The sequence below is a fragment of the Centropristis striata genome, chromosome 23, assembly GCF_030273125.1.
Source record: "Centropristis striata isolate RG_2023a ecotype Rhode Island chromosome 23, C.striata_1.0, whole genome shotgun sequence".
NCBI classification, from domain to species: domain Eukaryota; kingdom Metazoa; phylum Chordata; class Actinopteri; order Perciformes; family Serranidae; genus Centropristis; species Centropristis striata.
The window spans coordinates 3,612,839-3,638,837 of record NC_081539.1 but is presented as its reverse complement, the minus strand read 5'-3'; the positions used below and the strand labels follow the sequence as shown (position 1 = coordinate 3,638,837).

The following is a 25,999-nucleotide window of genomic DNA, read 5'->3' as shown; positions in this document are numbered from 1 at the left end:
CTTGAACACATTTTTTTGACATTTACTTGATTTCAAATGTATTATTCATGTCTTAATTAGACAATAGAGGCTCTCCAGGCCCACAAATGTTTTTCTGGCGAGTGATTTTAACCCTCTAGAGTCCATGAAACCACACTCAAAAAAATAATTAAGCCAAAAGTGTGGACTTTATGTAATTTAATTACATGTAAATTTTCCATGTAATTTTGTTACATACGTTGAATTTAAAAGGTCAAATTAAATGCAATGTTTTCCTTTCATTTAAAAGTAACATAACATAAATAAATTAAATAACGTTAATGCAAATTACATAAACTTAATGTGTAGATTTACTTAAAGTTTATGTATACTTTTACATAAACCTTATGAGTTTATTTATTAACATTAAGCACCAAATTGGGGCAACAGAACACTGTTTAGGGAACACATATTCAACATTAATTAGTTGCTTATTAGCATGCAAATAAGTAACATATTGTCTCTTAATGAGTCATTATTAAGTAGTTATTAATGCCTTATTCTGCATGGCCTTATTATACAACCAGTAAGACATTAACTAAGAGTATTCCCTCTATTACCTCAGAATTATTGATTATTAGTAGTAAGTAAGGAAGGTTTTTTATATGAGTTATGATCTTAATAAGCTTTACTTCGTATGGACTTTATAAGTCTCTTTAACTTTATATGTAATATTGAATGAACTCATAAGGTTTATGTAAAAGTATACGTAAATTTTAAGTAAAGTTTATGTAGAAATTTGCATTAACGATATTTAATTTATCTATATTACTTTTTAATGAAAGAAAAACATTGCATTTAATTTGACCTTTTACATTCAACGTATGTAACAAAATTACATGGAAAATTTACATGTAATTAAATTACATAAAGTCCACATTTTTGGCTTAATAATTTTTTTGAGTGCACCAGCACATTAACTTCTTCATGACGTGAAGACATAAAAATGAAGAAACATGGAGTCTCTCCATCAGCTTCCCTCTAAAGTTCTGGCTTGAAACTCCATGCCAGATTTCTTTTTGATTATATTCGGCCAAGTAAAACTGGATAAAATGTCAAATATATTGAGTATAAAATATAGAACTAGTTACTATCCTCATTTTACCTGTTATATGTAATATTTGCAACCTGTGTTCATATTTGCAACATTTAAAATTCTGTGTTTTGAAGATCAGATTTTATGTTTTCCTTTTGTTTCTTTTTCTTTTCATTTTTATCCAGTAAGTCAAAGTTAAACATTAATTATCAGGACATAAAGGTGAGGTAACGCTGAAAAAACTGATACCGATAAAGATTTTTAACAGATTTTTTAAAGGACATAATAACCGAATATTTCAGAATGTCAAGTTAAAAAACTAAGAACGTCCAAAGTGAGAAAACTAAGAAGTTCCTAAGATATACGACAAATTCTTCAGAAAAAAAAAATGGTGAATAGCATTTAAGAACATTCTTAGGAACATCTTATTATTTTTCTTAAGAAGACTTTAGTGAATGGGGCCCCTGAACAACAGAACCTGGGTCCCTTTATATTTTAACTCTTTGATTAACTCTCTGAAAACTTCGTTTGGTCGGTAATTAAAACCATCTGTGGAGGGATCTGGGTTTGTTTCTGTGATCTGGCTCAGTCCACGAGCATGGCACTAACACTGCTGCAGGTTCAAACACTCCGTAGGTCCCTGTAAACCTCACATGTACGGACTACAAGCACCGCGGCAAAGACTGTGCAATTTCTTTCACCGGAGGCTTGAAGAGTCCTAAATGCTGATCAGACTGAAACAGGTAACACGGTTTACATGAAGCACAAGTCTGAATAGAGTGACACCACACACACACACACACACACACACACACACACACACACACACACACACACAAACACGCACGCTCGCACTATGAGGGGCATTTTGTGGCAGCGAACTATACTAAAATGACTAAACCCTCTGGAGTCACCAAAAGCACCTAAGCACCAGATGACTGAAAAAAGACACAAAATGACTAAAAACACAAAATGACGGGGAAAGAAAAGACACAAAATAACTAAAAAAGACACAAAATGACCAAAAAGTACACAAAAAAGATACAAAATGATAAAAAAAGACACAAAATGACTAAAAAAAAGACACAAAATGACTAAAAAAAGACACAAAATGACCAAAAAAAGACACAAAATGACTAAAATAAGACACAAGACTGAAAAAAAAGACACAAAATGACTGAAGAAAGACACAAAATGACTAAAAAGTACACAAAAAAGACACAAAATAACTAAAAAAGACACAAAATGACTGAAAAAAGACACAAAATGACCAAAAAAGAAGACACAAAATAACTAAAGACACAAAATGATGGGGGGAAAAAGACACAAAATAACTAAAAAAGACACAAAATTACCCAAAAAAAGACACAAGATGACTGAAAAAAGACACAAAATGACCAAAAAAAGACACAAAATGACTAAAAACACAAAATGACAAGGAAAAAAAGACACAAAAATAACTAAAAAAGACACAAAATGACAAGGAAAAAAAGACACAAAAATAACTAAAAAAGACACAAAATGACTGAAAAAAGACACAAAATGACCAAAAAAGAAGACACAAAATGACTAAAGACACAAAATGACCAAAAAAAGACACAAAATGACTAAAAACACAAAATGACAAGGAAAAAAAGACACAAAAATAACTAAAAAAGACACAAAATGACAAGGGAAAAAAGACACAAAATGACTGAAAAAAGACACAAAATGACCAAAAAAGAAGACACAAAATGACTAAAGACACAAAATGACTAAAGACACAAAATGACTAAAGACACAAAATGACTAAAGACACAAAATGACTAAAGACACAAAATGACTAAAGACACAAAATGACGGGGGAAAAAAGACACAGAATTGATGACATTGAGTTGATGACAGGATCACACACAATCACAAGATCACATTTATGTGATATTTATGCGCACGTTAGAGGTTTGATGTCATTTAGGATAGTTCACTGACATAAAATGCCCCTCGTAACACACACACACACACACACACACACACACACACACACACACTTCAACACTCTCCACTGGAGGCGAGTCATCCACTGAATAACACTGTTCATAATAATAGCTTTTCCACCAGCTTGATTGTTTGACACGCAGGTGAAGGAATGATTGTCGACAAAGGCGTCCGTGCTGCTTCTTCTTCTTCTTCTTCTTCTTCTTCTTCTTCTTCTTCTTCTCCTCGTCACATCCCCGTCGTCCCAGTAGGGGGGGGTGAGGGGTACTTTGGAGCATTAAGAGTTAATGATGGAGGAGGGACAGGCTGATAGGAGCTGTCAGACCTGCTGGATGACGGGAGCAGCAGTGAGGAGGAGGCCCAGCAGGAGGCAGAGGGCCAGAGGAGGAGGAGGAGGAGGAGCCCCGGAGGAGCGGATGGACGAGGTCTTGATCTCGGATAAGAGGAAGGCGGAGAGGGGGACGTGGGAGACCAGCGTGGGGCTGGCGTAGTTGATGAGGGAATCTATCTTCTCCGCCTCCTTACTGCAGGCTTCCACCTGGAACAAACAACAAGAGAGCATCTTCAATATCCTTTTTTTTTTATTTTAGATTTAACCCTTAATAGGGCACTCATTGAAATACTTGCAAATTCCAAATTTCAACCCTAGAGAATATTGGAGGATATTACATGCAGCCAGAATGTGTAAAAAATATTTTGAGAAAAAAGTTTACGAGATTAAAGTGGCAAATCTACGAGAAAAAATGCGCAGATTTATGAGATTTAAAGTGGTGAATCTGGGAGAAAAAAGTTGCTTTTTTCCCACTTTTTTCTCGTAAATCTGTGACATTTTTCACACAGATTTGCTACTTTAAATCTCTTAAATCTACAACTTTTTTTCTTGTAGATTTTCCACTTTAATCTAGTAAATTTGCAACTTTTTTCTCTAAATATTACAAATCCATGTGGTTCTACGACCAAACAGAGAGACATGGGGACCCCATTGAAATCCACTAAAGTTACCAAATATAGTTCTTCACCCGATAAAGGGTTAAATGCACTTTGGCTTTAGCTGTTAGCCTGTTAGCAATTTGCAGACTGGACGCTAAGGGGTTAACATCCCCTCCGGCTCTGAAGCTGGGAGAGACTGCTGCAGGAGGACTGTGCCGCTTCGATTCGTTCTTACTCTTCTTAATGAGACGTGGCTCGTTTTTTTGTTTGTTTTTTGTGCTTTTTTTGTGTCTTTCTTTAGGTCTTTTTGTGTCTTTTTTGTGTCTTTTTTGGTCATTTTGTGACCAAAAGAAGTGTGAAAGAAGATGTGAAAGAAGATGTAAAAAAACACAAAATGACCAAAAAAAAGGCACAACAAAGACACAAAAAATACACAAAAAAGACATAAAATTACAAACAAAAAAAACACACCAAAAAAAGACACAAAAAAGACGAAAAATTACAAAAAAACCACACCAAAAAAAGACACAAAAAGTTTTTTTTATCTTGGTAAGAAACAAATAATTGTCAGGTCACTCTGCTCAGGCCAGTTAATCGCTGCTAGCAGCTTTAATTGATCTCTTTTGTAAATTTTTTGACTTTTTTGGTCATTTTGTGACCAAAAGAAGATGTAAAAAACACAAAATGACCAAAAAAAGACACAAAATGACCAAAAAAAGACACAAAAATGACCAAAAAAGACACAAACCCCCCCCAAAAAAACACACAAAAAAGACACGTAAAATACTTAAAATGACCAAAAAAGAAACAAAAGACATAAAATCAGAAAAAAGACATAAAAAGACAAAAAAAAAGAAACACCAAAAAAAGACACAAAAAGTTTGTTTTTTTAGACACACCTTTTTTGCAGTGTACGTGCATGTCGGCATCTTTATCAAAGAGAGGAATCATGCACTTGCACTAATCAAACATCATTAAACTATTCATTTTAAACATTATCCACAATGATAAAAATACTAAAAAAGAAAGAAATCCATGGCAATAAAACAGCAAACTGTCATTATTTTAGAGACCCCCAGCCAGAATCATGTTCTGAATCCTGTTTTACTGCTATTAGCTATTAAGTCACAGTGTTTCTTGCTTTATTCACCAGGACAGAGAGACCTTGAGCTAAAAAGCCAGGAGAAGTAACAAACAGTGTGCCTCTGTACCTTCCTCCCACAGACCCTGTTGTTTCTGTTTCTGCAGCCATTCAACAGCTTCACTTAGCTGATTCCACAATTTGCTCAAAAACGAAGGACTTGTACAACCTTTCTGTCTGCAAGAATGTTGTGGAAATGATGCATTCTGCTCTAAGTGATGTGACGAGCCTGTAGACCAGGGGTCTCAAACTCTAATTACCTGGGGGCCGCAGGAGGCTGGACGCAAAATGACTAAAAAAAGACACAAATGGCTAAAAAAAAGACGCAAAATGACTAAAAAAAGACACAAAGGCCTAAAAAAAGACGCAAAATGACCAAAAAAAGACACAAAATGACTAAAAAAAGACACAAAATGACAAAAAAAAAGACACAAAATGACTAAAAACAGACACAAAACGACCAAAAAAAGACACAAAATGATCAATAAAAGACACAAAATGACAAAAAAAAGACACAAAATGACCAAGAAAAGACACAAATTGACTGAAAAAAACACTAAATTACTTTAAAAAGACACAAAATGATCAAAAAAGACACAAAATGACCAAAGAAGACACAAAATGACTAAAAAAAGACACAAAACGACCAAAAAAAGACACAAAATGACCAAAAAAGACACAAAAAAGACACAAAATGACTGAAAAAGACAAAAAATGACTGAAAAAGCACTAAGTTACTTAAGAAAGACATAAAATGACAAAAAATTACACAAAATTACCAAAAAGACACAAAATTATTAAAAAAAAGACACAAGATTACAAAAAAAAGACACAAAATGATCAAAAAAAGACACAAAATGACTGAAAAAGCACTAAGTTACTTAAAAAAGACACAAAATGACAAAAAATATGCAGAATTACGAAAAAGACACTAAATTATTTAAAAAAAAGACGCAAAATTATTTAAAAAAGACACAGAATTACCAAAAAAAGACACAAAATTATTTAAAAAAAGACACAAAATGACCAAAAAAGAAACAAACTTACCAAAAAAAGACACAAAATGACAAAAAGACACAAAATGACAAAAAAAAGACACAAAATTACAGAAAAAATATGCAGAATTACCAAAAAGACACTAAATTATAAAAAAAAAAAGACACAAAATTATTTTTTAAAAAGACACAAAATTACCAAAAACAGTAATTAAAGGGACCTTCCACACACAACACAGTAAAATGCCATTCATATAAAACTCACATTAAACTTTCATATCAAGGTGGGGGCCACAAAATATCATCACGAGGGCCACAACTGGCCCGCGGGCCGCGAGTTTGAGCCCCCTGATATTATCATTATTATATTTCTTGCAGTGTGTAGCTAGTTTGATGTATACGTGATGGATTGTTTCTACTGACTGACTGTGAATCCTCGTGACGGCGTCTTTGAATCCAGGTTAAAGTTTTAAAGTCTTTACTCTCCGACCATCCTTTAGTTCTCCAACACACAGCATCAGTCTCAACGCTGTCGGCCATGAACTGATTGTGCTCTAAGATTAGATCGGCTGCTAGCAGCAGCAGTATTTTAACAGCAGCCTAAAGACATCTCAGCTCCTAATGGAGCGCCTTTAACCCACTTACTGGTGGCACACATAACCTGCTCCTAACATTATTAACTCTACAGGACTGCAGGGGAAAATATGAGGGTTTTTTAATGCATTTACAATAAAAATCAGTTATGAAGTCACTTTTCTAAGGCCATAAAGCATCCAACAAGAAGCCTGTGAGTGATGCTGCTTCTGTGACTTGATACAGCTACATCTAAAAGAAAATGTAGAATATCATGAAAAAGTTCAATATACACTACCGGTGAAAAGTTTTAGAACACCCAAATTTTTCCAGTTTTTTATTGAAATTCAAGCAGTTCAAGTCAAATGAACAGCTTGAAAGGGTCCAAAGGTAAGTGGTGAACTGCCAGAGGTAAATAAAAAAAGGTAAGCTTAACCAAAACTGGAAAATAATGTACATTTCAGAATTATACAAGTAGGCCTTTTTCAGGGAACAAGAAATGGGTTAACAACTTAACTCTATGGAGTCTTGGGCTATTTTGTTCATTTTTTAATTCTTTAATTCTTTAATTTCAAGTCATTTTGTGTCTTTTTTTGGTCATTTTGTGTCTTTTTTTTGTCATTTTGTGTCTTTTGGTGTCTTTTTTGTCATTTTGTGTCTTTTTTTTGTCATTTTGTGTCATTTTTTTTGTCATTTTGTGTTTTTTTTTGGTCATTTTGTGTCTTTTTTTAGTCATTTTGTGTCTTTTGGTGTCTTTTTTGTCATTTTGTGTCTTTTTTTGGTCATTTTGTGTCATTTTTTAGTCATTTTGTGTCTTTTGGTGTCTTTTTTGTCATTTTGTGTCTTTTTTAGTCATTTTGTGTCTTTTGGTGTCTTTTTTGTCATTTTGTGTCTTTTTTTGTCATTTTGTGTCTTTTGGTGTCTTTTTTGTCATTTTGTGTCATTTTTTTAGTCATTTTGTGTCTTTTGGTGTCTTTTTTGTCATTTTGTGTCTTTTTTTGGTCATTTTGTGTCTTTTGGTGTCTTTTTTGTCATTTTGTGTCTTTTTTAGTCATTTTGTGTCTTTTTTTGGTCATTTTGTGTCTTTTGGTGTCTTTTTTGTCATTTTGTGTCATTTTTTAGTCATTTTTAGTCATTTTTTGGTCATTTTGTGTCTTTTTTTGGTCATTTTGTGTCTTTTGGTGTCTTTTTTGTCATTTTGTGTCATTTTTTAGTCATTTTTAGTCATTTTTTTAGTCATTTTGTGTCTTTTGGTGTCTTTTTTGTCATTTTGTGTCTTTTTTTAGTCCTTTAGTCCGACATTAAATGTGATTTTGAATCTTTTTTTTATTTTCAAAACACTATCATGCTCAATAAAGAATTTTAAATGTTGCAAATGTGCATTAATTTCAGAGTACACTGAGACATTAAACTGCATCATTTTCAATTAAATTCTGGAAAAGTTGGTGTGTTCTAAAACTTTTGACCAGTACTGTTTTTTGTCAATTATTTCAGAAAGGGAAACTCATATATTATATTGATTAATTACATAAAGAGTGATAGATGATTGATGATTATGGCTAAGTGCTTTTTTTAATCAAACATTATTCAAAAAGGGATGAAATAGCAACAAATAACAAATAATTGTCTGGTTCATTACATACAGTCGCTATATGCACTTTATGTGTTTTATATGCACACTGTTCATTGCACTTTATTTGTTTAACAGCACCAATATTTTTATACTGTATATTCATATTTATTCTGCACTGTAATTCTACTCTTTAATACATACTCCTTCTTTAGACACTTTATCTTTTATTGTATTTTATATTTTATTGCTTGAAGTGTGCCTAGGTTGTTCTTTTTATTTAATTGTGTTGTTATTGTCTCTGTGTGTAAAGCTGCTGCTACACTGTATCTATCAAGAAGTACTTTTTTGTGTGTCTACAAATTGATAATATTAAATATTGCCAGCCTTTATTGTCGTCATCAGGAGAGAAGCAGAACAATACGTATCCACGGCAACGTGTCAATAAAGTTATATATAACGTTATATAGATATAAAAGAGGTACTGGTCCAGTATTTATATACAGTCTATGTCAGATACATTAAATCTGGACTACATTTATATCAAGGTGTGTGTGTGTGTGTGTGTGTGTGTGTATCTGTATCTGTGTGTGTGTGTGTGTGTGTATCTGTATCTGTGTGTGTGTGTGTGTGTGTGTGTGTGTGTGTGTGTATCTGTATCTGTGTGTGTGTCTATGTGTGTGTGTGTGTGTGTGTGTGTGTGTGTGTGTGTGTGTGTGTGTATCTGTATCTGTGTGTGTGTGTGTGTGTGTGTGTGTGTGTATCTGTATCTGTGTGTGTGTCTATGTGTGTGTGTGTGTGTGTGTGTGTGTATCTGTATCTGTGTGTGTGTCTATGTGTGTGTGTGTCTCTGTGTCTCTGTCTCTGTGTGTGTGTGTGTGTATTTGTGTGTATCTGTGTCTGTGTGTGTGTGTGTATCTGTGTGTCTCTGTGTGTGTGTGTGTGTGTGTGTGTGTGTGTGTGTGTGTATCTGTGTCTGTGTGTGTGTGTGTGTCTCTGTGTGTGTGTGTGTGTGTGTGTGTGTGTGTCTATGTGTGTGTGTGTGTGTGTGTGTGTGTGTGTGTATCTGTATCTATGTGTGTGTCTATGTGTGTGTGTGTGTGTGTGTGTGTTACCTGCAGTGCTGTAGGCTGCTGGTCTACTGGAGCTATGAGGACCACCAGCTGGTGGTCGATGCTCAGGTATCCGAAGACGTCACACTGAGGCACCGAGACATAAAACCTGAGGATCTGCAGCACGTCGTGCACCGTCACCGGCTGGTTCTTATTCAGCTGCACCAGGGGTCAAAGGTCACACACAGGGGGGACGGTCAGTCAAGGTTCCTGTACAGTTCTGTACAATTTTATTCAGGCTTCAGAGAAAAAAACATCCTCAAGGAAACAGACATCTGCTCATAAAAGGCAATATATAAATATACAGAATCATCATTTGCCTCAGAATTGTGTCTCTGTTGCTTTTTGAGTATTTTTTTTTTCACGGAAAAGTATTTCAGCCGTGTTTCTTCTATTAGAAACAAAAGTAGCGCAGACTGACAACTGATAGACACTAAAATACTTAAAACAGGGGTCTCAAACTGGCGGCCCGCGGGCCAATTAAGGCCCTCGTGATGATATTTTGTGGCCCCCACCTTGATATGAAAGTTTAATGTGAGTTTTATATGAATGGCACTTTACCGTGTTGTGTGTGGAAGGTCCCTTTAATTACTTTTTTTGGTAATTTTGTGTCTTTTTAAAATAATTTTGTGTCTTTTTAAAATAATTTTGTGTCTTTTTTAAATAATTTTGTGTCTTTTTTAAATAATTTGTTTTTCTTCTTTAAGTAATTTAGTGTTTTTTCAGTCATTTTGTGTCTTTCTTTATAGTAATTTTGTGTCTTTTTTGGTCATTTTGTGTCTTTTTTTGTGTCATTTTGTGTCTTTTTTATAGTAATTTTATGTCTTTTTGGTAATTTTGTGTCTTTTTTAAGTAATTTAGGTTTTTTTTCTGTCAATTTGTGTCTTTTTTTGGTCATTTTTTGTCTTTTTTATAGTAATTTTACGTCTTTTTTGGTAATTTTGCGTCTTTTTTAAGTAATTTAGTGTTTTTTCTGTCATTTTGTGTCTTTTCTTGGTAATTTTGTCTTTTTTAAGTAATTTAGTTTTTTCTGTCATTTTGTGTCTTTTTTTTGTAATTTTGTGTCTTTTTTTAGAAATGTTGTGTATTTTTTGGGTCATTTTGTGTTTTTTGGGTCATTTTTGTCTTTTTTTGGTCATGTTGTGTCTTTTTTAAGTAATTTAGTTTTTTTCTGTCATTTTGTGTCTTTTTTTTAGGAATTTTGTGTCTTTTTTTTTTCTTTCATTTTTTGCCTTTATTTGAGTAAATTTGTGTCTTTTTTTGGTCATTTTGATACTGCCCCCACACCCCCAAGGTAATTTGAGTTTGAGACCCCTGACTTAAATGAAGCCTGTTTGTCCTCAGGCTTTGACAATTAATTTTGATATTTGGAGGCTGGAATCCAGCCGGCCTTGCTCTACACCTCCCAGTCTGCGCTGCTGTCGACCTCGATTTTGAGTGCTAATAGCTTAGATAATAAGTGGAATGCAAATCCAATAAAGAAACAGGCAGCTGCAGAGAAACAAGGAGAGCTGAATTCAGCAATCAACAAAAAATGAACAAATACTAGTACACTACAGGCCAAAAGTTTGGAAACAAGATCAAATTTGTACAAAAAAAGATCACAGTTTCATTGCTATACTTTGCAACAAAATAAACAAGATTATTATATAAAGAGTCACTTATTTTGTCACACATTTTGACTCTAATTATCAGCTCTTTGGGTTTTTATTGCTTAGACTTTGTGTATAAATCTGAACTCTTGTTTCTTTCCTCAGCTGCTTCATTCTTGCCATTTCTGTGGTAGTTTGTCAGAGATATGAACACAGATGAGATTTATTGGGATTTTTGTCTCCAAACTCTCAAAAGCCAAAGAGCTAAAGTGAAAAATACAAACTGTGTTTTGTTTTTTACTTTTGCACTGAAGTTGTGACTCTTCCAAATCTCCTCAACCCTAAAACTAAGCCCTTCTTTTCTTTTGGTAACATTTATTCATCAATGGTCTGCTAACATTAATGTATAGCTAAAGGTCAATGGAGGAAAATGGTTTAATTCAAGTCTGATCATATAGTAAAAACATCCAAAAATCAAAAGAATCCAGACTGGTTTTAAAGAAAGCTATTGTGAACAGAAAATGTAAGTTGCTTCCAAACTTTTGGTCTGTAGTGTTTGTATAAAGCACATATGTGTATATATATATATGTGTATATATATATATATATATATATATATATATATATTCAGCTCTGGATAAGCTGCTTCTGATAAGAATACATGTTATGATAATGTGACTGTTAATGTGGAGTAAATCAAATATAGCAGTAAAAAGTAGTAAATACTCCAAACACTATGTCAATTTTATATTTATTTTAAACACAACTGTAAATTACCTTTAGCAAGGTTCCTATTGGTGTTTTTGTATCATATAGCTTGTTTTTCATGTTTGTACATTTTCTAGGTGTTTTACACATTTTTGTTTTTACATATGCAGCAGAGATCAGCAACACCTGGATATCTGGACTTTCTCTAATCTTTATTGAGTGTGTGTGTGTGTGGTTTTATATCTCTCCCAAGTGGTAAACATCTGTAAATACCTGCTCCATCCAGATATACAAAATCATGATCTGCACATGAATTACTTGTAACTTTATTGAAGTAGACAGTAAATAAGTTGCCGTGGTAACGCTTTATATTAAGGTCCTTGTAATAACCATTAATTAACAAGTAATAAGGCCCTTGTAAGTCCTTACAAGATGCTTATTAACATTATTGTGTGTTTATAAGCTTATATAAGTGTTAATAATGGCATTACAAACACCCATGACCCACCCATTATGTCTTTGCCATGCCTTTATTAATCTTATTTTGTTTGCTTATTGATATTAAAATATACTTTATTGCTCATCTATTATAAGTTAACTATAAGTTAACTATGCTTTTAGCAACTACCGGATCTGAAGTGATAATAATGCCTTATTACTTGTTAATTAATGGTTATTAAGGACCTTATTATAAAGCAGGGGTCTCAAACTGAAATTACCTGGGGGCCGCTGGAGGCAGTATCACAAGGACCAAAAAAAGACACAAAATGACAAAAAAAAAAGACGCAAAATGACCAAAAAGACACAAAATTACTATAAAAAAGACACAAAATGACAAAAAAAAGGCACAAAATTACTAAAAACAAGACTTAAATGACTAAAAAAGACAAAATTACAAAAAAAACACAAAAAGACACAAAATTACTACAAACAAAAAAAACACAAAATGACAGAAAAAAACCTAAATTACTTAAAAAAAGACACAAAATGACCAAAAAAGACACAAAATTACAAAAAAGACACAAAATGACAGAAAAAAACAAAATTTCTTTAAAAAGACATAAAATGACCAAATTACAAAAAAAATATATACTAAAAAAAAGACACAAAATAACCAAAAAAGACACAAAATTACTTAAAAAAAGACACAAAATGACCAAAAAATACACAAAATTACCAAAAAAGACACAAAATTATTTTAAAAAGACACAAAATTACCAAAACAAGACACAAAATTATCAAAAAAAGACACAAAATTACCAAAAAAAAGTCATCAAAGGCACCTTCCACACACAACACGGTAAAGTGCCATTCGTATAAAACTCACATTAAACTTTCATATCACGGTGGGGGCCACAAAATATCATCACGAGGGCCACAATTGGCCCGTGGGCCGCAAGTTTGAGACCCATGTTATAAAGCGTTACCGTTGCAGCTTTTGTCACATAAATAAAGAAAGCGGTGAACTTTGACCCATTTGTACCTTGGAGAAAGTGTTTATCTGCTCTTTGTTCCAGAGGATCTGCAACATGCTGGCACATATCGGACAGCAGGCTCCTGAAAAGAGGTCAGAGGTCAGAGGTCACGGAATTATTTTATTGCAACCTCCAGAAACTAAAGCAACAACACTCTGTGAGGTTGGAGCATGTGGTTTAGTGCGCGGGGCTCACCAGGCGGGGTGACGGGCTGGCAGCCTGGCGTGGACAGAGGGGGGCAGGGGATCACGCTGCAGGCGGACTCAGGGGCCACGTCAGACATGGCCCCCACGGCGTGGCACGGGCCCTCGTAGTCCACCGCCACGCGGTCAGAGAAGGCATCACACTCGCTGTCATATGTTTCACCGTTATGGCCACAAACCTCCTGAACCTTCTTACAGGCATCCTGAGGACAAAGCACACAGATCATATACATATATATATATATATATATGTGTGTGTGTGTGTGTGTGTGTGTGTATATATGTATGTGTGTATACATATGTATGTATATATATACATGTATATGTATGTGTATATATGTGTATATATGTATATATACATATACAAATATATACATATACACATACATGTATAAATAAACATATACATATAACATAAATATACACATATATACACATACATATATATATATACACACACATATATACATATATAGACATACATATATATATATATACACACACATATATATACATATATACACACACACACACACACACACACATATACACATACATATATATATACACACATATATATACACATATATACACATACATATATATATATATACACACATATATATATACATATATACACACACACACACACACATATATACACATACATATATATACATATATACACACACACACACACACATATATACGCATACATATATATATACACACATATATATATATATATATACATATATACACATATATACACACACATATATATACATGTATATACACATACATATATATATACACACACATATATACATGCATATAAGGATGCTGAAACAACTACAACATGATGCTGATGTGTAAAAAGTCAGAATCAATGCTTTGTCAGGTCTGTTTGCAAGAGAACAAAAAGCAAGGTGGTGTATGTATAATGTCCTACATCATTATAAATACAATTTAGAATTAGATACATAATCAATAATGAATAACATAATATAATCATTCCTCCGCACAGATGCACTCAAAACAAGAAAAAAGGTAATGATTTGATTTAGGACCTTTTAATTTGGTCGTTAATACATTTGCCGTCCTTCTGTCACTGCTCTGTCTTCTCACTCATACTGTCTTTCTGAGGGTAACAGCTAATTGACAGGAGGACTAAACTCTATTTAGTGCTTTTTTAGCTTTAAAACCCTGAAAGCTGCAAGTGGTTGTCCAGATGTACACTGTATGTACTCATACACTGCAAAAACCAACTGACAGAAAATAAGAAATAAAAAACTTGAATTAAGTAAATACATGCTCGAAACAAGTAAAATGATCTGCGAGTGCAGTAAGTAAATTTTTCTTTGTAAGAATTCTTTAAATAAGTAAAAAATATCTAGAAACTGGAAAAACCAATGATAGCTTGAAATAAATCCAAATATTCTTATTTTGAGCAATTGTGACTTGAAAAGCCCAACTGTAGTAACATTAAAATAAGCCAGAAGTCCTTGAAACGAGCACATTTTGGTGATAAAAACTCACCATATTCAACAGTTGAATAACTTGAAAAGCATGAAAAAACTCACAATGTCAATCCTAAAAAGAAGTCTTTAAACCAGGGGTCTCAAACTCAAATTACCTGGGGGCCGCTGGAGGCAGTATCAAAATGACCAAAAAAAGACACAAAATCACTAAAAAAAGAAACAAGATGACAGAAAAAAACTAAATTACTTAAAAAAGACACAAAATGACAAAAAAAGACACAAAATGACCAAAAAATACACAGAATTACCAGAAAAGAAACAAAATGATTAAAAAAGACACAAAATTACCAAAAAAAGACACAAAATTACCAAAAAAGACACAAAATTACCAAAAAAAGACACAAAATTACCAAAAAAAAGTAATTAAAGGGACCTTCAACACACACAACACGGTAAAGTGGCATTCATATAAAACTCTTTAACATTAAGGTGGGGGCCACAAAATATCGTCACGAGGGCCGCAATTGGCCCGCGAGTTTGAGACCCATGCTTTAAACAATAAGATAATTACATAAGCACATAATAATAATAATAATAATAATAATAATTAAATAAGCACATGAAGCTATGGTCAGTAGGTAAATTACACTCAAAACAATATAATTAAGATACTATTGCTAGATATAAGAAGAAAATACTTGGTAAGCTTCATGTTTTTTGCAGTGTAAAAAAAAAAAACGCAATGTCAGCACTGAGCGTCTCCCACAGTGAGGCCGGTGGTCCCTGCTGCCTGCTGCCTGCCTGTGTAACCTACCTGGCAGTGGCCCATGTAGGCCAGGGTTTTCCCAGCCTGCTGCAGCTGGCACAGACTGGGATGGACCAGGCCGTCGGTGTCACAGACTGGTTCCACGCTGTTCTTATCACAGGCTGCTGGTCGGCCAACGCACTCGTACTGGGGGCAGTCTGACGAGTCACTCAGGCACACTCGGTACTTTGGGATGCACCTGGAACACACACATAATATTCCTTTATATATTAATATCTATGCCAGTGATTCCCAACCGCTGTTCTGAAATCATCAGGTGTGCTGTGGGAAATTATCCAATTTCCAGTTTGAGATATAATTTCTTTGTGGGGCTTTTATTTTGAAAAGCAGCCTTGTTCTGGGTTTCCTGTTCAAACACAGTTACAACTCAAGCTTTTATTCTACTAATCTCCTGAGATATAGTTTCTTTGTGGGGCTTTTATTTTGAAAAACAGCCTTGTTCTGGGTTTCCTGTTCAAACACAGTTACATCTCAAGCTTTTATTCTACTAATCTCCTGAGATATAATTTCTTTGTGGGGCTTTTATTTTGAAAAGCAGCCTTGTTCTGGGTTTCCTGTCCAAACATGGATGCCTCTCAGGTAAACTAGTCTTTGCTTTGCAACAAGTACTCATATTCTTGGGTTTCCTGTCCAAACACAGTTACATCAAAGGCTTTTATTCTACTAATCTCCTGAGATATAATTTCTTTGTGGAGGTTTTATTTTGAAAAGCAGCCTTGTTCTGGGTTCCCTGTTCAAACACAGTTACATCTCAAGCTTTTATTCTACTAATCTCCTGAGATATAATTTCTCTGTGGGGCTTTTATTTTGAAAAGCAGCCTTGTTCTGGGTTTCCTGTTCAAACACAGTTACATCTCAAGCTTTTATTCTACTAATCTCCTGAGATATAGTTTCTTTGTGGGGCTTTTATTTTGAAAAAGAGCCTTGTCCTGGGTTTCCTGTCCAAACAGTTACATCTCAGGCTTTTATTCTACTAAACTACTGAGATATAGTTTCTTTGTGGAGCTTTTATTTTGAAAAACAGCCTTGTCCTGGGTTTCCTGTCCAAACAGTTACATCTCAGACTTTTATTCTACTAAACTACTAAGATATAGTTACTTTGTGGAGCTTTTATTTTGAAAAACAGCCTTGTCCTGGGTTTCCTGTCCAAACAGTTACATCTCAGACTTTTATTCTACTAAACTACTGAGATATAGTTTCTTTGTGGAGGTTTTATTTTGAAAAGCAGCCTTGTTCTGGGTTTCCTGTTCAAACACAGTTACATCTCAAGCTTTTATTCTACTAATCTCCTGAGATATAGTTTCTTTGTGGGGCTTTTATTTTGAAAAACAGCCTTGTCCTGGGTTTCCTGTCCAAACAGTTACATCTCAGACTTTTATTCTACTAAACTACTAAGATATAGTTACTTTGTGGAGCTTTTATTTCGAAAAACAGCCTTGTTCTGGGTTTCCTGTCCAAACATGGATACCTCTCAGGCTTTTATTCTAGTAAATTAGTCTTTGCTTTGCAACAAGTACTCATATTCTTGGGTTTCCTGTCCAAACACAGTTACATCAAAGGCTTTTATTCTACTAATCTCCTGAGATATAATTTCTTTGTGGGGGGTTTATTTTGAAAAGAAGCCTTGTTCTTGGTTTCCTGTTCAAACACAGTTACAATACAGGCTTTTTATTCTACTAAACTACTATGATATAGTTACTTTGTGGGGCTTTTACTTTGAAAATAAGCCTTGTTCTTGGTTTCCTGTCCAAACACAGTTACATCTCAGGCTTTTATTCTGCTAAACTACTAAGATAGGTAAGTCGCTTTGGATAAAAGCGTCTCCTAAATAACTAAATGAAATGCAACACACAGTTACTTTGTGGGGCTTTTATTTTGACGGCCTGGGTCATCATGACCTGTCTTCCATGCAATACACACCCACTGTAAACAAAACTAAAACTGTGATTTTCATGGCTTTATTCTACTAAACTACTGAAATATAGTTTCTTTGTGGGGCTTTTATTTTGAAAAACATCCTTGTCCTGGGTTTCCTGTCCAAAGTTACAGTTACATCTCAGGCTTTTATTCTACTAAACTACTGAGATATAGTTACTTTGTGGAGCTTTTATTTTGAAAATGCCAGTGATTCCCAACCGCTGTTCTGAAATCATCAGGTGTGCTGTGGAAAATTATCCAATTTCACCTGATTGGTACTCTAACAAGGTTTTTCCGACCAGAGCCGGTTTCCAGTGTGCTAGCCCGCTAGCGTTAGCCCGCTAGCCTGTATCAATCACATTGCAGTTAAACAAATCAAATAAATGAATGATACACGTTTTAGTTGGTCTCTCTCAATGGCACCAAGGTTGTCTTGTTCTTGCTAGCCCGCTAACGCTAGCATGCTATCGACCGCCGGCTAACGTTAGCACGCTATCTAGTGCTGCACTGTGTGAGATAGGGAAACATCTGAAAAGTCATGACTACTATAAAGACTAAGAAAAGAGAGAGACTCAGAGCTCAGATCTTCGTGTTTGTCTTTTTCCAATTCCTGCAAGAATATCAGCTTTGCAACTAAACAGGCCCAGGTTTCACACAGAGTAAGTAAATTGAGACTAGATTTCCAATTATACTTCATTATAAATACCTTTTGTGACTTTTTTGTTTGGTGGTGCGCCATGTGATTTTTCTCACGTAAAAATATGTGCCATGGCTCAAAAAAGGTTGGGAAACACTGATCTATGCTATATATATAATCAGCAAATCAACTCAAAGCATTGAGGCACGTAGACATGATCAAGACGACCTGCTGAAGTTCAAAGCGAGTATCAGAATGGGGAAGAAAGGTGATTTAAGTGACTTTGAACATGGCTGCTGATCCAGAATTTTCATGCACAACCATCTCTAGGGTTTACAGAGAATGGGCTGGAAAAAAGAACAAATCCAGTGAGCGGCAGTTATCTGGGCCAAGATGCCTTATTAATGCCAGAGCAGAACTGTTTCAGATGATAGGAGAAAAACAACTCCAACTAGAAAATTCCCATGGAAATTTTGACAGTGCCAAGAGTTTTACAATACAGCCACATTTCCTATCAAACTTTAATTACTGTAATTTGCAAGACTACTTCTACTAAACTACTAAGATAAAGGTACTTTATGGGGCTTTTATTTTGAAAACAGCCTTGTTCTTAATTTCCTGTTCAAACACAGTTAACTCTCAGGCTTTTGTTCTACTAAACTACTAAGATATAGTTACTTTGTGGAGCTTTTATTTTGAAAAACAGCCTTGTTCTGGGTTTCCTGTCCAAACAGTTACATGTCAGGCTTTTATTCTACTAAACTACTGAGATATAGTTTCTTTGTGGGGGGTTTATTTTGAAAAAACATCCTTGTCCTGGGTTTCCTGTCCAAAGTTACAGTTACATCTCAGGCTTTTATTCTACAAAACTACTGAGATATAGTTTCTTCATGGAGCTTTTATTTTGAAAAACAGCCTTGCTCTTCATTTCCTGTTCAAACACAGTTAACTCTCAGGCTTTTGTTCTACTAAACTACTAATATATAGTTACTTTGTGGAGGTTTTATTTTGAAAAACAGCCTTGTTCTGGGTTTCCTGTCCAAACAGTTACATCACAGGCTTTTATTCTACTAAACTACTAAGATAAAGTTACCCTGTGGAGCTTTTATTTTGAAAAATAGCCTTTTCCTGGGTTTCCTGTCCAAACATGGTTACCTCTCAGGCTTTTATTCTAGTAAACTAGTCTTTGCTTTGCAACAAGTACTCATACTCTTGGGTTTCCTGTCCAAACACAGTTTCATCTCAGGCTTTTGTTCTACTAAACTACTAAGATATAGTTACTTTGTGGGGCTTTTATTTTGAAAAACAACGTGGTCCTGGGTTTCCTGTCCAAACAGTTACATCTCAGGCTTTTATTCTACTAAACTACTAAGATAGGTAAGTCGCTTTGGATAAAAGCGTCTGCTAAATGACTAAATGTAAATGTTATACAAAGTTACTTTGTGGGGCTTTTATTTTGATGGCCTGGCTCATCATGACCTGTCTCCATTCCATGCAATACACACCCATTGTAAACAAAACTAAAACTGTGATTTTCATGGCTTTATTCTACTAAACTACTGAGATATAGTTTCTTTGTGGGGGGTTTATTTTGAAAAAACATCCTTGTCCTGGGTTTCCTGTCCAAAGTTACAGTTACATCTCAGGCTTTTATTCTACTAAACTACTGAGATATAGTTACTTTGTGGAGCTTTTATTTTGAAAAACAGCATTGTTCTTGGTTTCCTGTCCAAACAATTACATCTCAGGCTTTTATTTTGACAGCCTGGCTCATCATGACCTGTCTCCATTCCATGCAATACACACCCATTGTAAACAAAAGTAAAACTGTGATTTCATGAAAACCGTGTGAGTGATCAATATGCCCTATTGGCCCAATATAGCGTCAGAGTGAGGTGTTTCTGAGCCCTACGATGATGAAGATGAAGACTAATAAGTATGATGAAGATGAAGACTATGGGCTACTGTGCGTGTGTTAAGTTCACACACATACCGACCACGATTGACATTCACACAGTGAAGAAGTAAACAACACACACTCAGGAGGATATTTTGGTAAAAACACTGCATTGAAAGAGCAACACTGCTCTATCTATCACCATAGCAACCAACAAGTATCCACACATACCTCCACTCATAGTCTGAACACAGAGAACACGTCTATCTATCTATCTATCTATCTATCTATCTATCTATCTATCTATCTATCTATCTATCTATCTATCTATCTATCTATCTATCTAATTTTGTGTCTTTTTTTAGTCATTTTTTGTCTTTTTTTAAAGTAATTTGGGTTTTTTTCTGTCATTTTGTGTCTTTTTGGGTCAGTTTGTTTCTTTTTTTAATAAGTGTGTGTCTTTTTTGTGTCATTTTGTGTCTTTTTTGGTCATTTTGTGTCTTTTTTTTAATAAGTGTGTGTCTTTTTTGTGTCATTTTGTGTCTTTTTTAAGTAATTTAGGTGTTTTTCTGTCATTTTGTGTCTTTTTGGTCATGTTGTGTCTTTTTTTAAAATAATTTTGTGTCTTTTTTTGTCATTTTTTGTCTTTTTTTTAAGTAATTTTTTTTTTCTGTAATTTTGTGTCTTTTTGGGTCATTTTGTGTCTTTGTAAAATAATTTTGAGTCTTTTTTGGTCATTTTGTGTCTTTTTGTAATAAGTGTGTGTCTTTTTTGTGTCATTTTGTGTCTTTTGGGTCATTTTGTGTCTTTTTTTCTGGTCATTCTATCTATCTATCTATCTATCTATCTATCTATCTATCTATCTATCTATCTATCTATCTATCCATCTATCCATCTATCTATCTATCTATCTATCTATCTATCTATCTATCTATCTATCTATCTATCTATCTGTCATTTTGTGTCTTTTTAGTAATTTTGTGTCTTTTTTTAGTCATTTTTTGTCTTTTTTTAAAGTAATTTGGGTTTTTTTCTGTCATTTTGTGTCTTTTTGGGTCAGTTTGTTTCTTTTTTTAATAAGTGTGTGTCTTTTTTGTGTCATTTTGTGTCTTTTTTGTTCATTTTGTGTCTTTTTTTTAATAAGTGTGTGTCTTTTTTGTGTCATTTTGTGTCTTTTTTAAGTAATTTAGGTGTTTTTCTGTCATTTTGTGTCTTTTTGGTCATGTTGTGTCTTTTTTTTAATAATTTTGTGTCTTTTTTTGTCATTTTTTGTCATTTTTTTAAAGTAATTTGGGGTTTTTTTCTGTAATTTTGTGTCTTTTTGGGTCATTTTGTGTCTTTGTAAAATAATTTTGAGTCTTTTTTGGTCATTTTGTGTCTTTTTATAATAAGTGTGTGTCTTTTTTGTGTCATTTTGTGTCTTTTGGGTCATTTTGTGTCTTTTTTTGGTCATTCTATCCATCTATCTATCTATCTATCTATCTATCTATCTATCTATCTATCTATCTATCTATCTATCTATCTATCTATTTCTTACATTAAAGGTAAACAGTCACTAAAACATGTTTCTGAAAACATTTGAGGTGAGAAATAGGCAGCTTGGGAACAGAATCCTCATTCATATTTGATCAGCGCTGCCTAGTTTTACACTTTGATCTGAGTTTGCTGAGTTGCACCATAGACTGTATATGAATAATGGACGTAGTGACGTCTGGTTGGTTTGAGGCCCGTTGGAAGCATCGAGTTCATCGTAGCTGCATTAGCATTAGCTGGAGCATTAACTGGGATGTTAGTTTTGGCTAGCAAAAAACAAAAAGAAAATATATGTTATTTTCCTCAGAAAGTTAGTCCAACCAAACGCTGAACAAGACATTTAATGAACAAAACGTTCAAATAAACTTGATTAAGTTGAAATACAGTGAAAGGCTCAAAGTTATGAGATCAAACCACTAAACCTCCTTTTTTTATATCTATATAACGTTATATATAACTTTATTGACACGTTGCCGTGGATACGCATTGTTCTGCTTCTCTCCTGATGACGGCTCGCCTTGTTAGTGACCTGTCAATCAAAGGTAGCCCCGCCCCCAAATCATACGATTCTTTATCTTCTATTTTCTTCTAAATGGGGCCATTATTTACACTATTAACATCAGATTGTCTTGAAGAAGATTTTTTACTAGTGATTGAGACCATAGTGTTGTCCTGAAAAAAAAATTCTGAGGTAATAAATCAAGTGAGAAGTTTTCTCATTTTGCATAGAAAATGAATGGACAAAAATGTTTTTGCAGCCAAACTTAGCGCCCCCTGCTGGAATTTTTGGTAGAATGCAGCTTATGGCACTTCCTGGTTTGCCTCCCTGCTCAGACCAGGAGGTTGCCGGTGTGGATAGTTGTTTGACATGTTACCCTCGTATCGGGACTAAATCATAAGCACTCCCAGACAGGGACTGAGGCCGTTTTCTATTTAAATACTCCTGTCAGGTTATAGCCACCAGTCACAGCTGGCCTTGATTCTCTGTTGAGCAGCCTATTCCACCAGCAGAAACTTATCATCTCTTCATACAGCATTACACTAACACAAAGAGCAGCTTCTGTATTTAAAATGGTATCGAAAACCATGACTTTGAAATTCATAAAAAAAACCCTGGTGCACTGTAATACCTTGAAAGTGCTCATGCCTAATAAAAAAAAAAAGTACACTTCAAAGAAAACCACGACGGTGACAGATTGTTCACTTTGAGGTGCTCCAATGCTTTTAATGAAAAACCCAAGTTTTATTTACAGTAATCTAACACCAATTAAACAATTGGCAAAGTAGAATTTACTGGCATTAATTAAAACATTGGGGTGCAAACTGATGGGTGGGGACTGGAGGCAGTATCAAAATGACCAAAAAAAGACACAAAATGACAGAAAAACTAAATTATTTAAAAAAAGACACAGAATGACCAGAAAAAGAAAATTACAAAAAAAAAAGACACAAAATGACCAAAAAAACACACAAAATGACCAATAAAGACACAAAATTACTAAAAAAAAAAGAAAAGAAACAATATGACCAAAAAAATACACAGAATTACCCAAAAAGACAAAAAAATATTTAAAAAAGACACAAAATGGCAGAAAAAACTAAATTACTTAAAAAATACATAAAAATTACCAAAAAAAGACACAAAATTACTAAAAAAAAGACACAAAATGACAGAAAAAACTAAATAACTTAAAAAATACATAAAAATGACCAAAAAAGACACAGAATTACAAAAAAGACACAAAATGACCAAAAAAGACACAAAATGACCAAAAAAGACAAAATTACTAAAAAAGACACAAAATGACAGAAAAAAATTAATTACTTAAAAAAGATATAAAAATGACCAAAAAAGACACAAAATTACAAAAAAGACACAAAATGACCAAAAAGACCCAAGATTACAAAAAAAGACATAAAAAATGAAAGCATTTCAGTTGTAAGTGTGTGAGGTTTTTACTATAGTGTGTGAGTGTGTTTTGTTTTATATGTGTGTGAGTGAATGGTAATTCTGAACTGTGTCCCTGAAGGCACCACCACCTACCTCTGGTTCCTCTGGCAGGGTTTGCTGGTGCAGGGGTTACTGAGGCGGCACAAGCCGAAGACAAACTGGTGATCCTTGAAGCCCATGCAGCGCGCCACGCAGGCGCTGGGGTACGTACGCCCGTTTAAGGCGCACACGGGGACAAACCGGTCCGGACAGCTACAGGGAAGACCTGCAGGAGGACAGGGAGAGGGAGACACTGACTGGTCATCTGAACACTGGACACCCTGTTTCTAACAGTGTCACCACATTTACACATCTCAGTAATCACTTTGGTGAGAACAATGTTATAATAATGGATTCACATTAGGTATTAAGGTTTAGGGTTTAGATAAGATCAGGGGTCTCAAACTCAAATTACCTGGGGGCCGCTGGAGGCAGTATCAAAGTCACAAAATTACTTAAAAAAGACACAAAATGACCAAAAAAGACACAAAATTACAAAAAAAGACACAAAATTACTAAAAAAGATACAAAATGACCAAAAAATACACTAAATTACCAAAAAAGACACAAAATTATTTTTAAAAAGACACAAAATGACAGAAAAAAACAAATTACTTAAAAAAGAAACAAAATGACCAAAAAAAGACACAAAATTACCAAAATGACACAAAATAACCCAAAAAAAAGACACACAATTTTTAAAAAAGACAAAAATAATTTAAAAAAGACACAGCATTATTAAAAAAAGACACAAAACCTTCCACACACAACACGGTAAAGTGCCATTCATATAAAACTCACATTAAACTTTCATATCAAGGTGGGGGCCACAAAATATCATCACGAGGGCCACAAAATATCGTCAGGAGGGCCGCGAGTTTGAGACCCATTCAATCTGTCCTTTTCGAGTCATTTTGTGTCTTTTTAAAAATATTTTTTGTGTCTTTTTTTAAATAATGTTGTGCCTTTTTGGTAATTCTGTGTATTTTTTTTGAAATTTTGTGTCTTTTTTTTGTAATTTTGTGTCTTTTTTTTAGTAATTTTGTGTCCAGCCTCCAGCGGCCCCCAGGTTATTTGAGTTTGAGACCCCTGATTTACATTCAAACAACACACACACACACACACACACACACACAGACGCACCAGTAAAGTGTCTGCGGTCCTCGTTGGAGCTGTCGAGGCTGAGACATTCTCTTGAAGAGCAGATGGTGTCTCCAGCGAAGCAGGAACAGGTACGACAGTTGATCCTGAAGGACTTCCCGTGGCCTGGTGGGACCATCAGAAAACATGTCAGCAACATGGACGTGATGGTTTACATCCCAAAATATCTGATTTCCACACTCTATTTGTGACTATTTTTGCTTCAATACATTTTTTGGTTACTTTATCTGTTAAATAAATGTGTAAATAATGTTTTCTTCTTCCATTCATGCTAATAATGTACCTAATATTCCAGTTACATATCTTTACAATGGATCTCCTCTTGTATCTCTGACATCTGAGACACTTCAATGGGATCAATAAAGTGAATCTTAATCGTGAAGTCAGATGTGGGAGAAAACAATACGTAGCAATTAAACAATTAAGTTGCAAACAGGCGGCAACCTCCTGGTCTGAGCAGGGAGGCAAACCAGGAAGTGCCTTAAGCTGCATTCTACCAAAAATCCCAGCAGGGGGCGCTAAGTTTGACTGCAAAAACATTTATGTCCATTCATTTCAATGCAAAATGAGAAAACTTCTCACTTGATTTATTACCTCAGAAATGTTTTTCAGGACAACACTATGGTCTCAATCACTAGTAAAAAATCTTCTTCAAGACAATCTGATGTTAATAGTGTAAATAATGGCCCCAATTAGAAGAAAATAGAAGATAAAGAATCGTATGATTTGGATGGAAAAGGGCCAGGAAATGACGTTTTGAGTGATTTTTAAAGCTGTTTTCTTTAGAAAAGTCTGCAAAAAAGGGTTTCAACATGGCCTCCTGGAGGTCATGTGACAAATTGAAGCATTGCTATTGGTTCCCTATACTCTTCCTTTTCTTTTTAAAGTATCGCATCACCCAAAAACATGCTTTGTAGAAATTTGACAGGCCAAAAATGGGGCAACACTGTACCATAGAGGGTTAAAAAGAGCAGAGCAGTGCATAAAAACAAAAACATGAAAACACAAGTGAGAGAGAATGAGCACTCATAACATCTTAACTGCACTGCACTGTGTGTTGATTTGGAACTTTTTTGACTTTGGTTCCCCCAAGTGAAAAAACGACAGCAATGCATGATGAAAATTAGACTCAGTGTAATTAATGATGAGCTTTTGTGTATGAGGGTTCCCAATGCAATCCTAATGTTGAAACAGAGCAGGAACTGTGAGATATTATATATTCTATTCATT

The 25,999-nt window shown here is 34.4% G+C and overlaps 1 protein-coding gene across 2 annotated transcripts in view; it reads right to left on the bottom strand.

The window, feature by feature from the left end:
- Window positions 1-2,931: 2,931 nt before the first annotated feature.
- The window catches only part of reck (reversion-inducing-cysteine-rich protein with kazal motifs), an 80,723-nt gene continuing 57,655 nt past the window's right edge, over window positions 2,932-25,999 (bottom strand). For both annotated transcript variants that reach the window (XM_059326710.1, XM_059326709.1), the window contains 7 exons: window positions 24,752-24,874; window positions 23,663-23,834; window positions 15,623-15,812; window positions 13,320-13,530; window positions 13,133-13,206; window positions 9,353-9,508; window positions 2,932-3,566 (listed from right to left, as the gene is read on the bottom strand). In XM_059326710.1, coding sequence (XP_059182693.1) covers window positions 3,348-3,566; window positions 9,353-9,508; window positions 13,133-13,206; window positions 13,320-13,530; window positions 15,623-15,812; window positions 23,663-23,834; window positions 24,752-24,874 — 1,145 coding nt within the window. In that variant the 3' untranslated portion in view covers window positions 2,932-3,347. The remainder of the gene's footprint in view (window positions 3,567-9,352; window positions 9,509-13,132; window positions 13,207-13,319; window positions 13,531-15,622; window positions 15,813-23,662; window positions 23,835-24,751; window positions 24,875-25,999) is intronic.